Raw genomic sequence first — 16,978 nt, forward strand, 5'->3', positions numbered from 1 at the left:
CCGGGCCCTCACCAGCGGCCCGGCCTGGTGCCCACCCCTAGGCAAGGTAGCTCCAATGAGCGAGCTGTGCTCGAGCTTGAGTCACACATTGTTCGGTTGGAGCTCGAGTATTAGTCGACTCAGCTCCGCTAGTTTAAACTGGTGTGTCTTGATTTAATACCACTAAGAAGGGTATTAAATCCTAAAAAGTTACTTAACTCCACTCAATTATAACTCGAGTTTTAACTCAACCTCGAACTTGACTTGTTCAGCTAAGCTGGTTGTAGAAATGTAGCACGTCTAAATTATATAATCAGTTTTTGGGGATGCCAATATTACATACAATCGAGCTGCGTGTTCCATTGAAGTTCAAATTCGAGCAGTTGAATTCACTAATAAAACATTGCAAAGGCGACACAAGAAACTGACAGCCATTCGACCTTTCGTAGATATTCAAATACGATTCTGATCCGATTGCGTTATAAATGGATGAACATCTAAATGACAGTTACACGATTATTATATATATCTGAATAAGAACCGTTGCGTTTCCAAAGAATTCAGCTGAAATATGAATCGTGTCTATTGAAGGAAGGAAAAAGGGAAAACTGCAGAAATTAATGATTAAAAATTCCTAGAATTGAAGCATAGTAGTTGGCGCACACAAATTCAATTAAAGGAAAGAAAGAACAAAGATAGCCTAAGGGCTCCTTCTCTTTCTTGTCCCTTTTCCATTTCTAATCTCTCTCTCTCTCTCTCTCTCTCTCTATAGAGGGCTTCCATTGGTTAGGCGCCTGACCTCTCTCCAGATCAGAGAAAGAGGGAGATGAAGAGAATAAGGGCAGAAGCTTCGTTGATGGCGATAGCACTGGGAAGAGGCCTGTTGGCTTCTGTACTGTTGGTGAGCAGTATCTGCTGGGGGGCAGACGGTGGTGGCCTCTGCTTCTTCACCGGCGGCCACTGCCAACAAGGGGACAAATGCATCAGGAACAGCAACTGCGCTCAGGGTCTCCACTGCGAGACCTGCATTACCAATGGCGGTCTCCTCCCGAGATGCACTCGTATCGCCTCCCTCAACCCCACCTCTCTGGTACCCACGCACAAATATTTGCTCGTTTCCCCCACTTAATTCTCCCCGATTCTCGCTTCGCATCGCCTCTCTGAATCCCCATGAACTATGCTAATGTGATATTCTTTGTTCGTTTCCCGCTTCCGCTTCGCGTGATGCTCATGGATCGACCAACTTGTCGTTCTGCGATTCCGCATGGATGGTGTTGGGGGAAAATTCGGCAAAAACTGAAGGTGGGAGGTCTGCCATTCAATCGGTATTCCTGGTTGACGACGCATAACTCGTTCGCCATACTTGGGGAGAAGTCGGCGACTGGAGCTGTCAGGCTTTCGCCCTCCAACCAGCAGGACTCCATTACCTCCCAGCTCAATGTGAGTTCCTTCTCTCTTCTCAAGCCGCCCCCAATTTTTGCTCTGCTCTATATCATCTGCTTACTTGCTATAAATGTATGCTAATGAAATCGAATATTGTAAAGAACAGATGCGAATTAGCTAGGCTCGTAGATGGGAATGGTATTTCTGTTCCACTCTGTGCTCATATTTCCTGTGGTGAGCCTACAGAAAACAGAGCTGGATGTCATTGATAAGTTGATGTTCTTTTAATGGTAATTCTTGATTTCCTGATTTTCCCATTAATTTGACTAACGTTACTTCCGTTTTAAAATGAGAAACTTATTAAAGCTATTTGCCTAACTATAAGTAATTTAATTATCAGTTTCATAGTTCCTCTTCTCGAGTGGCTAGTGGCTACACACGAGTTAGGCAACAATTGATTCAAATGTTCATTTATTTGGAATTTTCTCTAAGTGTAATCCTGAAGTATGCCACATGCAGTTGTACTATATATATATATATATATATATATATATATATGGAGTGTTTTCGTTACTTTTAAATACCAGCGGGGGTTTGCTCAGCTGATCTGGGCCGTCCACATGGACTGCCCACTCTTTTATTTTTTAAAAAAAAGGCAAAAACAAAAACAAGCGCCCGACGCTCGAGCGTCGAAGAGAAGCGACGCCTCCCTCGTCTCTTCGGCAAGGGGGAGGTCGACGCCTCCACCATCGCCGCCGCCGGCATTCTCACCAGCAGTCGGCCAGCGAGAAAATGCCACTGAATGGCCGGCCGATGGGGGAGGCAGCAGCTACCCCTTTCATTTTCTTTTTTATTCGTTTGGAAAAAAAAAAGGTATGAGGCAGGGGAGGCCGTCGGAGTTGCCTCCCCCATCTCAAACAGGCGGGGGTGGCACAGCCCGCCGGCGGTGATGGGGAAGGCGATTACTTTCCCTACCTCAAACAAGTGGGGACATGCTAATAACGGCCCCAACCAGACGAGCGTTTTCGCTCGGCTGGGTTTAGCGACAATATATATATATATATATATATATATATATATATATATATATATATATATATATATAACAGTTGATTTCCTCTATACATGTGGATGAGGCAGTTTAGTTCTTTGATGTTAAACACCAGCCCGCAGGTCAGATTCCTCCAAATGGCTGGAGGAATTCATATGCCGCCCTACTCGCGCAGGCCTTCGCCGTTGTCGTCGCTGCACCTTCCAACTCCACCGGCGTCGGCGACATTGGCAACGCAAGGCAGCGCGGGAGTCGGGAGGTGGGTTGTGGCTGCCTCCTGGCCCTCTCATCGCCGTCGCATCTCCCAGCTCGCATGCCCGCCTCCCAGCTCCTACTGCACCAAGAAAACCTTTCGTTTTGTCTCCAATGAGCCCCAGAAGAGGAAAGAAGTTGAGATGATTTCCAGTCCACCTTGTTTCGAGTTTGCGTTCCACATGGAGCTACATAATTTATTATATTTATATATTAGTTCTTCCATATAATTTAATTTATCACATAGTAATTCGAACACGAATCTAAAACTTTTATATTAGTGCCCTCAAAATTTTTAGAACGCGAACCATACATTTTTGGCTTCAAAAAACTGGAATAGTCAATGTTACTGAGTGCCAGATAATGACTGAAATTTAAAAATTGGCCACTGAAACCACTATAAATAGTCACATACCATAAATGGTTGCTAACATCAATTTAGTGATTTTTTGTTTTTTAACAACGCTGTTTTAGATTTTAGTGATGTATTGAACTGTTCTAGAAACATTTGTTTGTTTGCAGAACGGTGTGCGGGGACTGATGTTGGACATGTATGACTTCAACAACGACATTTGGCTCTGTCATTCCTTCGGTGGAAAATGCCATGACTACACTGCTTATGTATGTACCCTTTTCTTCTCTCTTGCCCCCAATCCCGGTCAAAATTCAACCCTTCTTTTGCAAATCTTGTATTGTCTAATAGCAAAATTAACACAATCATATATTTGTTCTCTTTGAAAATTTTCTTTTAAAAAAGAAGAACTTTACTATCCCGTTCATGTTCACCCTTAGTTTTTTAAATACAAAGGAATTTTGATCACTGCAAAGGAACATATGACCTTTGTTGGAGTTTTGCGAGGAATCAAGATAGCGTACAAACGAAAAATGGATCTATGTATTTCATATAGCGGAAGTAGAACTTGTAGAGGCGACCGCTGACTGAATGTCGGTGGCTGTTGGTAGAATGGCTACAGTCCCCATAGAGTCATTGTCTAATGGAGATAGCGGCGACGGCAGCAGCGACAATGAGTTTTTCTTCTCAGCCATAGCAGTCCAATGATGAGAACATGCAATTCACATATGGTTAAGGGGACCGATTATCCGGTAAAAACTAAATGTGTCTCTCACCATCACAAGACACAAATATTTATACTTAAGGATCCAAAATGGATATAAAATCGTATCGACGCAAGACTATCCAGATAGGTAAATCCCAACAACTTTCTCCAATTAATCATTAATCCTCAACCTATATTTTAAAATTCAAGTGTTCCTTAAAAACAAATTTTTTTATTAATCATTAATCCTCAACCTATATTTTAAAATTCGAGTGTTCCTTAAAAACAAATTTTTTTGCTGCCCTCTTAATGTCCTGTATGTCATCATTTGTAGAATAAATTGATTCAATTCTATGGCCAATTTAAGATTGTCATATGTCACACTTCAATCCTCTTACTTTCTCCTTTAATGTTTCTCCTTTAATGTGCTTCTCTCGATCATGTGATTTGATGATCTGACAGCAACCGGCCATCGACGGACTCAGAGAGATTCAGGCGTTCCTCGAGTCCAATCCGTCCGAGATCGTCACGATCTTCATAGAGGACTACGTGACCTCACCTAACGGACTCACGCGTCTCTTCACCAGCGCGGGCCTGATGAAGTACTGGTTCCCGGTGTCCCGAATGCCCAAGCACGGGGAGAATTGGCCCACCGTCACGGACATGGTGAACAATAACCAGAGGCTGCTCGTCTTCACCTCCAAGTCCGCCAAGGAGGCCTCGGAGGGCGTCGCCTACCAGTGGAGATACGTCGTGGAGAACCAATGTAACGATCGATTTCTCCGCCCAAAACGGCCCCTGAGTTATCTTTTCAAATCACAGTTTTAAAATGATCGGACATATCAGAGACAGCGGCCGTTTTTTTAATCAGTGCTTCGTGAAAATTTTGGAGAAATTTTCATTTTCCGGACTTACCTTTTTTTTATTTGTAATTTAAAAAATGAAAGTCGTTTATGTAATATTTTTTAAAAAAGCCTTTGGTGATAAAGTTTAATATTATAAAATTTAGCTTTTGTTTTTTGAAAATTCACTCTAAAATCTTAGTGATCTGCTTTTTTAAGATTTTGGCATTTTCAAAAGAAATGTATATTTCAATTATTTGATGAAAAGGAGTTTTTTTTTTCCTTTCCGATTTTTGCTTTTACAAAATGCTATTTTCGTCATTTTAAGCCCTGATTCGTGAAAAGTATTACTTTTGTTAAAAAATCACAACAAACACTCGGGCTTCTTAAAATTTTGGATAAAAGGCAGTTCGAAAAAAGAAAGTTCCTTAGAAATTTATGTAGGAACACTCGTTTTTATATATAAAAAAAAATTGTTGCAGGAGAAAATTACTGAAATGGCCTTATTCCAAAAAACGGACGAAGAGAAGAACAGTTATTTTCTAGAAAAATACCAACATACCTATTTTTTGGTTTATTCATTTTTTATTTATTTATTAATTTGTTGCTTATTAATTAAAATTTTTGTGTCACTTGCTGAGAGTAGATGGAAACGGGGGGATGAAGGCAGGTGCCTGCCCAAATCGAGCGGAGTCATCGCCCATGAACACACCAACAAGATCCCTCGTCCTGGTGAACCACTTCCCCGACACCCCTGATCTCGTCACCGCTTGTAAGGACAACTCCGCCGCCCTGCTCAGCACGCTTGCCGCCTGCTCTCAGGCTGCCAACAATCGATGGCCTAATTTTATCGCTGTTGATTTCTACAAGGTCCATCTACAAAGCCCCTTGTCTTTCCTTTCTTTCTAATCCACCCTAAAACTCGGCCGGAGTTGGCCCATCTGGACCGAACCGGTGGCAAAATTGATTCAGTTCCCGAGCTTGCTACCTGTAAAACGAAAATCCATTTTATTGTTTTTAATTATTTTTAAAAGTTATCTTCTTTTAAAGAATATATATACATATGTCTATGCATTTCCCCTTTGAAATAGGTAGCAAATATATATATATATATATATATATGCAAGGTAGCTTCAATTTTTTTTATAGATACCTTACGATTAGTTGATTAGTTAGAAGATTATGTAAGTGTTTCGTGAATCAATGTTAAAGATTGAACCAAAGATTAGAATAAATTATGAAATACTAGAATTAGGTGTTCATGAATCTGCCACATTTTGTGTAAAACAAACATACAAAATGTTTTATTTGCAAATGAGATTTTCTAAAATATACCCCTTAACCTTTTTTTTTTTTATCTCTACCACTGCCATGAAGACAGCATTTAAGGAGTGTTTGGCTGATGGCTAAAATTGGTTACTGAAATCTCATATTCAAACAAACCACATTTTTAAAATGATGGAATAACCTGGCCCCCCAAAGGTTTTTAAAATATCCTTTTGATTTTGTCACTGAAACACGTAAACTCAATTTCAAAAACCGGTTAAAAACCCAGGTTTGATAAAGTGACATCAAATGCAACGTTAGTCTCCATAGGCCAATGTGATAGGACACTTACTTGATATGAATGATAATAATGGATTTAACTTGGCTTTTAGTAGTTGATGCTGATATGAAAGAGTTTGTGGACGATGGTGTTAATGCAGAGGAGTGATGGTGGTGGAGCTCCATATGCTGTGGATGTGGCCAACGGGCACCTGGTATGCGGCTGTCAAAGTATCGGCAACTGCAAGGTACACTCTTCAATCACTTCATGATTGGGTTTTGTGCAAGGATTTACTCATTCTATTATGCATGAGAGATAAGAAACCTGAAAGATTTAGCTTACTTGGATGTAAATAGGCAGCTGATTATTGATTATTAGCAGCACTACTAATTAGGGTGGGCATCGAGTTGGGTAGCCAGTTTGATTGGGCTTCAGGTTGGAATTAATAAAATTCAGCCTATGCATGAGTTCAATCTCGGTTCGGTAAATTATTTAATATTATTTTTATTTTATTAATAATTTTAAAATGTATTTTATGTTCAAAAATATATATTTTATATTTTATTTTTTTTAAAACTTTAACCGAACTAGGTTGGGGCATTGGGCCATTCGGGGTAGCCTAAGCTCCTGAGCTCCCGTTCCGGGCTAGCCTGAACTGACTCTTATCAAATCGAGTCCGCCCGATGCCGAAACTTACTTAAAAAGCTAACTTTTTAACGCTCACACTTGAGATCTTTATGGCTTGTTTGACCAGAAATAAGCGATTGGGTACCTTAAAAAGAAAAAGTGTCACTTTTGCAATGATGGGACCCATGTTTCTTATCGAACCAACGCGGTTTTGCTTTTAAGAAACATTTTCATAAAAATTAGGAGAGGCGCCTATTGTTTGGTTAAAAAACAAATTAGTGCGTTGTTTTTTAAAGTCACAAAAATGTTGGAGAGAAAATTTCAAAGGGTTACCTATAGAATTGTACACTCTGATCGAACAAATAACTGGGTACATGATGAAGAACTGTTTGAAAACCAGGCTGACTTTGGAACCGCCAACCTTGGACCAGTTCCTATCTGAAATTGGCTCTTTGCTTAGATGACTGAAGAAACTCCCCAGGGCCAAAGGAAAAGAAGGGAAGGACAAAACAAGATCAAACATGCAGCTTTAGATTTAGAAATTTTGTATTGATCAAGAGCTGTCTACGCAATTAAGCCAAAGTGGTGAGCCTTTCATAAAGATCAACTAAAAACAGTAAAAGAAGAAGGTGAAAGAAGAAGGTGCAAGGAGAAAAACAAACAAGCGGATAGGAAAATCTTTAGAGTCCCTTTCGTTCCAAGATTAACGACGCCTTTGAAGGCTCCTTCTTTCTGAATTTTTTTCTGTACGTGTCCATATTGATCTCTCGTTTTTCAAACTTTTGTTGACAGCCAAACATGACCATCGGCAGCTGTGGTTCTTAAGAGATCTGAAGTCTGAACTACCACCTTTGGCAAAGGCCAGGCGCCTCGAGGGGCTTGTGAACAAAGAGGGAATACATATATATATATATATATATATGTATGTGTGTGTGTTCTTCTTCTTCTGAGAAATAAAAGCCATGTTAATTATGCTTCCTTTCCGTAGATGATCATCACAACATATGCTGTGGATATGCCCTACACTTGTGTTGTTCTCTCACGTACTGAATGGTTTATCTACTTATTGGTTAGGAGGTTGAAATGAGTACAAGAGTTCAATCTTTCGGAGCACTCTTTTTTCTTTTTCTTCCTTTTTGTTTTTGCAAACGCTGATACATACATATCTTCAATAAATAAATAAATCAACTCAAACCTAACTAATGGCCATGTAAGTGTTAAATGCACAAACATGTCATTTAACTTTACTGTGCATTTTTATAGAATAGGTTGACTTTATAAAGCGTGTGGTAATAGTTTCGAGTTGGCGTTGCTTATGAAAAGAATTCCGAGTTTGCATATAGTTTAGATTTACAATTCATATTAAGCATTATTTTTTAAAAAACACATTTGAACTTTTTTTTTTACCTCATGAGTTGAAAGTGCTTTTGGATATTTTCCCCTTCGACAAAGTTCAACATTTACGATTGTCTTTTAAGAAACTACATAACTATGTTCTTTTTGGATGTTGGAACCAAGAAAAGCCCAATTTCTCATCTTATTGTTTGTTAAAATTGCAAAATTACTGCTTTTAACTGAAAAAAAAGGAATGTTTTTAAAAATCCCATTTTCAGAAAACCGTTGACAAGAAAAATCAATGGCATCTCGCTATATCTTCAAGATTAAAAATACGGAAAATGTTTCAATAAATATGCATTTTTTGAAAGGAATAAGAACATCTTAAGACTACAAAGATAAATAACTACCTTAGACTTCATAAAAATATAGTATTTACAAATATATTTATATGATAAATAAGTTCAAGGATGTCTAACTTGCCTGTTAAGTGTTAATATCTCTGTTTTGTTAGAAGCTTGAGCCTGCAAACATAAATTTTCTGGCTTCACCACTGTGACTCTAAGAGCATGAAATAGAGAAGAAGATTCTGAAACATATGCTTCAAAGACACTATGCTTTTGTTCAAGAGAATATGATGTGATTATAAATGTCATTCCTAAATCTAATAATCACTTCAATAGAATGAAAAGAAGAAGAAGATTCTAAAACATATGCTTCAAAGACACTGTGTTTTTGTTCAAGAGCACATGATGTGATTATAAATGGCATTCCTAAATGTAATAATCAAATGCTAAACATTATCACTCAACGTCTTGTACAACAAAAACATGATGTTCTTAAGCTTAACGTGTTTAGTAGACGTACCTTTCCTTTGTCCTGCACAATCTAAGCAGCGCCACCTCATGACTACAACTAAGAATAGGTTGGTGTCAACGCCAAAGGCTCAACCTATCTCACAGTAAAAGAAATAGGCAACAGAATCAATCTGCACAATATAATTAAAAGGCTCTATATTCCAAGGCCAAGGGTCAGGATTAATGATATTGATGGAGAGCGAAGAGCCCAGCGGTGGAACCAGGATTTCTTTCTTGGCTGAGAAAACTTTTGATTGGCTGCCGGCACCAGCCATCTTGTATCTCTGCCACAGCACGAGCCCAGGCCGATGACTTTAGCGGTGTAGGCTTTACATTTGACCAAGCAACAAGTGCTAGCGATAGCCCCAGCTTTGTCCATCGATCGATGCAGTACCTTTAGCTTGATTAGGGATGTCAATATATCTGATTTAAATCGGATATCCGACCGATCCGATCCGAAAAAATCGGATATGGATAAAAATTTAATATCCGATTAAGAAATCAGATCGGATTCGGATTTAATAAATGACATCCGATCAAATTCGGATATACATGAATATCGGATCGGATTTGAATACGGATTCAGATCGGATTCATTTTTAGACAAATATCCTCTATCTAATACTTAGAAAATGGCAAAATCTGGTTCAAAATTCGGATTCGGATTTGGATATAAATATAAAAATCGGATTGGATTCTGATTGTAAAATCGGATTTCGGATTCAGATTCGGATATGACTTTGATTTATTCGAATTCGAATATGAATCCGAATCCGAATCCGAATCCGAATATATGAATATCAGAAAAAGCGGATATGATTAAAGATGTATCCGATCCGAATCCGATCCGTTGACATCCCTAAGCTTGATGGCGTTTGCCATATATTGGGCGATAATAAGTGGATGAATAATATCGATTTGGTCTCGAATTTGTCTCGGACTGATTCATGGCCTGGGCGGGCTCTTGGAACCAATCAGACCATGTGGATGCGATTGAAAACATAAAAATGTTACGCATATCGATGAAGTGATTGGGAGGATTGACTCCTCTGGATCACAAATTAACTGAATCAAAGTGTACTTTAAACAATGTTAATAATGAACGAAGCAAAATAACTGAACGAATTGAATTGAATCAAAGTGTACTTTAAACGATGTTTATAATGAACGAAGCAAAAGGGAATAGAAACTACTAAAGAGGCTCATGTTTGATCTTCAACAATTAAACATAAAAACACAAAACGTGCGTAATTATATCCCAAGTCAAAGAAAATAGAAAAAACAGAACCAAGGATTAATAAAGGATCCAAAAGCATACCAAATGGATATGACCAAACTAAGCCTGGGAAGAAGGGCTGAACCTGTGCCCCCTCTCTTCCTTTGTCATTCGTGTGGACCTCCTCACCTGCAAAACTTCGGCTAATCCTGAGCCTTGACTCACACATGGATTCATGTTGGCTCTCTCGGCCAGTGCTCTCATTGGGGATCGATCCATGGACATGTCTGACGCATCCGGATCTATGGGTCACGCTTGGTTAGCTCTGCGTCATGCATCCTTGGATAAAAAGAATTAGGCTCGGATGCATTTGATGGATCATGATATGCTAGAAGATCAGAGATATTAAAGATGAGTAATATGGTTCAATCACCTGGCAAGTCAATCAAGTATGCATTGTCATTAAACTTTTAAAGGACCCTAATTGGACCATACTTACATGGACTCACTTTTGATTTCTACACATAGACCATGGCTAGATCACCAACCTGAACATGAATTTCTAGAATATACTCAACAATAGAATTGACGACAGGTAGAGGCAGGTGAATTGAAGCCGAAGTAGAAGACGAATTCAGATGGACATCCATAGAAGTCCTTTCGCAGAATATGGTGTCCCGACATGGTTGTAAACCATTTCGCATTTGTAGCGGCAACTAATTAAACAGTGAAATGTAACTTTTACATGTAAAGTTCATTTTTTGTAATCCTTTTTTCTATAAGAGAGATTTAATTCAGATCTTCAGTGTTATCATAACAGGATTTATAGCCGAAAGCACCAGTTTCAAATAGGTTTAACAGGACGACTATAACATTTTCATCTTAGGATACATATGAATGTAAAATTTACTTCTGCTAAAAACTTTAATTCCATTGAGCTGGACGAGAGTCTCCTGAACAATGTGATCGATTACATACAAGTTGTTTAGACTGGTGACCGGACAGCAAGAATCATAAAATGAATACCAAACGATTTCACTAGAAATGAGCAACTTGCTGAAGCTTTCGAGCTTGGAAGAACTTGCAGTGCCCTTTAGCACTAGATTCAACTTCTTCAGATTTTATTTTGCTACCCGTAACGCCAATGCTGGTCAATTTCAATTGTCTTTTCCCATTACTGTTAGCACATTCATCTTCTTCCTGTGCATCAGACTCCCTGGATATGTACAATCTCAACCAGTCAGTCATGGTGAACAAGCTTCACGCCTCTTACACAGCATTAATTGCAAGACACTAAACTCAGGATGAGGCAGATTAATAAACAAAAGAGAGAGAGAGAGAGAGAGATTGCCTAATAATTTTAGGACCAGACATTTAAATTTTCTGAAATTGAAGAGAAAAAAATTATGATCTCAATACAGGTAGAAATTCATGACTACGATGATTGATACAGCAGTCTCCTCACCATATTACTTGAACAATGTCCTTGCAGTGTTGAGTACAGGTGCCCCAACTGAAGCGCACCAGACTTGGGAAACCAAATACTGAGTGCTTGTGACACTTCAGCCAAGCTTTGGTTTCAGGATCTAAACAAGAATCTCAAGATAGTTATCAGCCAGGCACAAGTTAACAAAATAAAAATTTAACATATATAATTATGAAGCGGAAAGAACCTGCAGGATATCCAGATCCGAAGTTTCTATTAATGTTTTCTGCTGTTTCATCAAGCACCCATTCACGCAAAGCCCTGTCTCTGGTTACCTGAAGAAAGAGAACTCTTCTGTTACCTTCGAAAGAAAAATATGAATGACAACAGTGACAAGAACCCTAACCTTGGCCACAATGCTTGCACCACTAACAACTGGGTAAAGACTATCAGCTTTTTTTGCCACGACAAATTTGATACCAGGGAACTTCTCAGATAATTTGATTTTATACTTTTCTGCATCTCCAACAGTGTCAACATAGACCTGTGGCACAAACACAAGTAACAAATTTCACGTAGTACATGAAATGTAAAAGAAAATCAAAGTTACCTATAGACACAGGAATAATCAACCTAATGTGCACATGAATTATGTGTGCCAGAGAGAGGGAGAGAGAAAACATACTTCTGTTAGAAGAATCCCCAAGTTAAGCACTCTGGAGACAAGGCCCATAGCAGACTCATGTGATATTTCATTCAAATTGACTTTTATTCTGCGTACAAATTAAAAATTACCATCAAAATTTCAAATACTAAGATTGCTTATTTAATATATTGAGTGAGAAATATTTTTACTTCCTAAGCATTTTGGCTGACAGCACTCTTGGGTCTATGACATCTACAGCCCATCCAATTGAATAATCAGTCTTCAGGTTTTCAAATAGCTCTTCCCTTTTTTCCTCTTTCAGGGTCTTTGAATCTGTACTAATCCAAAAAATTATGAGAAAATAACTTAGCATAGAGAATCAAACCCAACACTAGAGTCTCCAGTGATGTTTCAGGGACTAAAAGCAAAGACTATGTTTATAACTTAGCATAGAGAATCAAACCCAACACTAGCGTCTCCAGTGATGTTTCAGGGACTAAAAGCAAAGACTATGTTTAAGGCTTTAAGCACATCATGCATTCGGGTCATTAGACTCCCTGTGCAGGAGCACAGGTCTCTGTGTGCATCTGTGACATATACTAACTATAATGTCATTGCAAAATATCATCCACTGTGCTTTCTTAGACTTGACCATCATACAGAACTTGCTCATAGCTGGGGAATTTTCTCAGCCATTAGTTTCTATGTAGACGAGTACATTTGTTCATCTGGATTCATGATGGTGACAATTTAGCAAACTGTATGTATTATTTGCAAAGGAAAAAATTACAATAACAAGCTCAGCAAATGACCCAATAAATGCATATCTGAAGTATGACTTGTTTTCTTTTAAAGGTTATGTTCAAAGAACCCCTTTTACTTACCATCCCTATATTAGCCCTGGTTTGACTTAGGTTAGTGAAAAATGGCACACATATCTCCACCGCTTTTTCCTTCTCTCCTTGCAAATGTTAGCCAGGTTATCTGATTAGGGCAGTTGAAAATGGTGCAATAGAAGGAGGAGGAAGGATAAAAGATGGCAGAGGCTGCCCTTTTTCACATGGACCCATGGTCTTGGTGGTGGTGGACTGAAGCCCATCAGCATTCTCTCCCTCTCTACACCGAGTTGGCTCTGCATGTTTTTCTATTGACCTGATCTATTCATTTGTCTCTTTTGGTGCATACAAGTTAGTGGAGTCGAAGCTACTGCTTTTGAAAGGTTTTGGGAAGCACCTGGATCTCCAATCACTAAACACTCAAAACCTATTTCAGAATATTCATCAAAGGGGTATTCCCAAAACTATTTTGCAGAGCAACTAAAGTCACAAAAAAGTTTCTAGTGGAAAGTAAAACCAAAACAAACAGACACAAGTTTATTTACTGGAAATTGAGAGTTTTTGTTTATGTGGAACATGGAAATGGAGTGTCTCTCCATGGAGAAACTAAGAATGAGATCATAATATAGAAGACAGTTACCCAGTTATGACCAAATTCAGTTTGGCATTTCTCCTTTTGGTGGAGAAGGATAACTGCAAAGCTACATAATTTTTCTAGTTTCATGAGCAAAAGAAAATATATTGTTCTTTCATCCGTGTTGTATCACATAGGATTATCGTAACTAGGAAAAGGTTGTCCTCTGTCCTAAACTGAAATTTGTTAGTAACATCTGCTTACAGCTTACTGGAAAATCTAAACCTTTTTGTATGGCATACAGATGTAAATATGAACAGATGGATATGTGAATCAAAATAATGGCTAGAATTTCTAAAAGCTTTTCTCTTTATGCTAATTCTTTAGATCATTTATCAAACACGGATGATGACAAATTATATTAACACTGTACTTATTAATCCACCAAGTCACACTTTTGGAAGGATAATCAAAGCGACCCAAAGAGTCAAACGATCATCACCAGAAAACAAAAGGACCTAGGTAGTGAATGCCTGGAAAACATTGCATTAGCATACTTCACATAATTGAAAGAAGCTATCTAAATCAAGAAGCTAAAGAGGAAGTGGGGAAAAACAAGCAGAGAAGTGAGTTCCTTGTAACTTAGTACTAAAGCATTCTCTAGATTCCAATTCCACTTGTTGAAAAGAGACAAGTTGTTCATGGCTGTCTTCAGGTGATGACATTGAGTTCTTAACTATGATTCAGATAGGGCCATCGTATTCATCTCACCATAATGGCCAAAAAAGACAGTAATAGACTTCAGGCAGGACAACCAAAAACAAAATGACATTAGCAGGTTCTTTTATGAACAAATAGATGTGAACCATTGATTGACCTTGAAAAAACTATATGGTTGTGGTTAAAAAAAAAAAAAAACAAAAAGCAATCAAAATGTCTGAAAGAAGAAATTAATGCATTTATGTTCAGACTTCAATGCCATGTTAACTGTTGGCACCATTAAAACAGGAAGATAGAAATGTGTACACAACCAAGCATTTTAGAGTAAACATTTAATGTGACAAGGAAAGGCTACCAAACAATAGACAGTTGCTGCAAGGAGCAGATACGGATGCCATATGTGATGGTCTAGACATATCATCCAGTCCCTAAGCATCACCATGGAACATCATTTGTGATGATTGTAGATCTAAAAGGCAATCAACTAAAATGGAAACAACATGTGAAGATACGCATGATACAAGTCAAAGATGGCAGTGAAGGAGTCTGACAGCATGGACTTGCAGATATTAGAGAGGAAGACTATAGTTTAGTTATGCTAGAAGTGGTACTCAACCATGGGCGGATGCATGAGCCTCTATGCGCATTATATATTCTTAAAATGTCAATATATGACAATTCTATATGGTCAAGTGGGCTGATTCTCTGTATCCTTTTATTTGATTCACTTCCAATGCCAGTATTAACTACAGTATGCTGATGCCATGCATGAGACAAAAGGACCTGAAATGCTCTCATAAGATACTGCCTCCCAAGTTTCAAGGGTCAAAGCAGGGATTTCTGTGAAGAACGAAAGAACAGAAACCATATATACCACACAAATTCAAATTTCATTTTGCAAATCCAACAATTGGATTCCAGCAACAACGAAAGGCATCTACTCTTTCTTACAATAAAGCGGTTTAACACCAGCAGTGTAACAACGATAGGAAGCTACAGTTAGCTTCCGGCAATGAAACATTTTAAGCAATGGAACACATATGGTTTGGCCCGTGAACATAAAATTAGGGTCACTTTGGTGATCCTACCTGTATATCAAGAATATGATAACACTGCCATTGGAATTTGGATGCTCCATTTTCTGTAACTTTTCCACGAACACGAATTTAGACATGTTAACGCTGTAAATTTTCATTAGGAGAATGGCAATACAAGCAGCTCAATACATCTAGAACTCCCAAAAGAGCCATATATGAACAATCGCAATGGAAAAGCAAAGAGAAGAACGATATCAAGATTCAAACATGACACTGAATCTGTTAGTGCACATAAGATGCAAATTTCAAAAAAGCACGCTGCTACAATGAACAAAATGCAGAATCATCCGTAACTAATTACTAATATAACCTTCACATTCACCAAGCATTCATTCGTTAGCATCAAGACGAAGAAAAATGATCAGAAACAAAAGCAAGAATCCTTGTTTACTTGAAATTAGACAAAGGAGATTGGTGGTACCTGCAAAATTCAACGAGGAAAGAGCGTCCTTATAGGAGAGAGGGCAGTAAAGGCATCCATAAACCATTGGACCTTCAAACGAATAACACCTCAAATAAATACACGCGGAAAAGTGAAGAGAGAGAAAGACGATAAACAAAGCGAAACCCACTGAAAAGAGAGAGAGAGAGAGAGAGAGACCTAGAACAGGGCCTCTACCAGCTTCATCGATGCCCATGATGCAAGGCTGGGATGCCCACCCTGGGAGAGTAGTGGCACCCATCAGAAACAAAGGAAAACTACTGGGAAGGATGGCGGAAGTAATATCCTCTCCCGCCAAAAATTTGATGCTTCTCTGTCTGGCGGAGACTGGAGAGAGGGGAGGGAGAAATGCGTTGTTTAGATCCGACTGGTAAGTCGTGCTCGGCCCCAAAATCATAAAAATACCCCTCTGTTCAGAAAATGAGACCCTTTCCTCATAAGGTAAAGGAGGAAAAGAAGGAATTTTTTCTATAGAATAACTCAAATATATTTTCTAAAATTGAAAGAGTAGTTTTGTAAGTATCAACGAGTCGGATTTGGATCCGATGACCCAATGAATTGCTTCACTTGGCAGAGGAAAAAAAATATTTAATATATAAGAACTGGCATCCAAATTGGATTCAAATTCGGTTTCAAAGAAATAACTGATTCAGATTTGAATTTAGATTTAGATTTAGTTCTAAACAATACCTATATTCAATATCAGAACATTTTGAAAGCAGGCATTTAAGTTGATACATGTTTAAGTCAGATTCATATTCGATTCTAAATTTAAAACCAGATTGGAGCAGATTCAGATTTTGAATTTGAAATTTAAATTCATACATGATATAGATTTTTCTTCATTCTCACTTGAATCGGCCGAACATGTGAACATCCGATAAATCGAATATGATAAATGATTCAAATTCAATTCGTTGGCATTCCTACTCGCGCAAGACCTAAAAAGTACAGTGCCTCTCTCAAATTCCTTCTACGAGCGTTTGGATACCCCAAGCTAGTAGCTGCTAGTTTGTTCTTAACCAAGGTCCAAGGGGAAGAAGAGGTAAGCATAGTCATGATAAGCACTGCATGGTGGAGGCATGTGCTTC

The 16,978-nt window shown here is 38.5% G+C and overlaps 2 protein-coding genes across 2 annotated transcripts; one reads left to right on the forward strand and one right to left on the reverse strand.

The window, feature by feature from the left end:
- The first annotated feature begins 707 nt into the window (after nt 1–707).
- LOC116267080 (PI-PLC X domain-containing protein At5g67130-like) lies at nt 708–7,811 on the forward strand. The gene is made up of 7 exons (XM_031648640.2): nt 708–1,069; nt 1,282–1,419; nt 3,188–3,286; nt 4,186–4,489; nt 5,212–5,435; nt 6,272–6,358; nt 7,531–7,811. Exons 1-7 carry the CDS (start codon nt 806–808, stop codon nt 7,561–7,563), a joined length of 1,149 nt encoding a protein of 382 aa, XP_031504500.1. The 5' UTR covers nt 708–805; the 3' UTR covers nt 7,564–7,811.
- A 3,143-nt stretch (nt 7,812–10,954) lies between these two features.
- Nucleotides 10,955–16,284, reverse strand: LOC116267031 (ribonuclease H2 subunit A). Its single transcript, XM_031648580.2, has 8 exons — nt 16,047–16,284; nt 15,867–15,938; nt 12,428–12,551; nt 12,258–12,345; nt 11,979–12,116; nt 11,820–11,907; nt 11,612–11,732; nt 10,955–11,362 (listed from the first exon to the last, which is right to left on the reverse strand). The coding sequence occupies exons 1-8, from the start codon at nt 16,282–16,284 to the stop codon at nt 11,185–11,187; spliced, it is 1,047 nt and encodes a 348-aa protein (XP_031504440.2). The 3' UTR covers nt 10,955–11,184.
- Between the last annotated feature and the right edge of the window lie 694 nt (nt 16,285–16,978).

Source organism: Nymphaea colorata, chromosome 13 (assembly GCF_008831285.2).
Source record: "Nymphaea colorata isolate Beijing-Zhang1983 chromosome 13, ASM883128v2, whole genome shotgun sequence".
Lineage (NCBI taxonomy): Eukaryota > Viridiplantae > Streptophyta > Magnoliopsida > Nymphaeales > Nymphaeaceae > Nymphaea > Nymphaea colorata.

Coding starts and splice junctions, on each gene's coding strand:
- LOC116267080 (XM_031648640.2), top strand. CDS start 806: ATGAAGAGAATAAGGGCAGAAGCTTCGTTGATGGCGATAGCACTGGGA. Junction 3,287..4,185: donor GCCATGACTACACTGCTTAT/GTATGTACCCTT, acceptor ATGATCTGACAG/CAACCGGCCATCGACGGACT. Junction 5,436..6,271: donor TCGCTGTTGATTTCTACAAG/GTCCATCTACAA, acceptor GTGTTAATGCAG/AGGAGTGATGGTGGTGGAGC.
- LOC116267031 (XM_031648580.2), bottom strand. CDS start 16,284: ATGATTTTGGGGCCGAGCACGACTTACCAGTCGGATCTAAACAACGCA. Junction 11,733..11,819: donor CGGATCTGGATATCCTGCAG/GTTCTTTCCGCT, acceptor ATTCTTGTTTAG/ATCCTGAAACCAAAGCTTGG. Junction 11,363..11,611: donor GACATTGTTCAAGTAATATG/GTGAGGAGACTG, acceptor GTACATATCCAG/GGAGTCTGATGCACAGGAAG.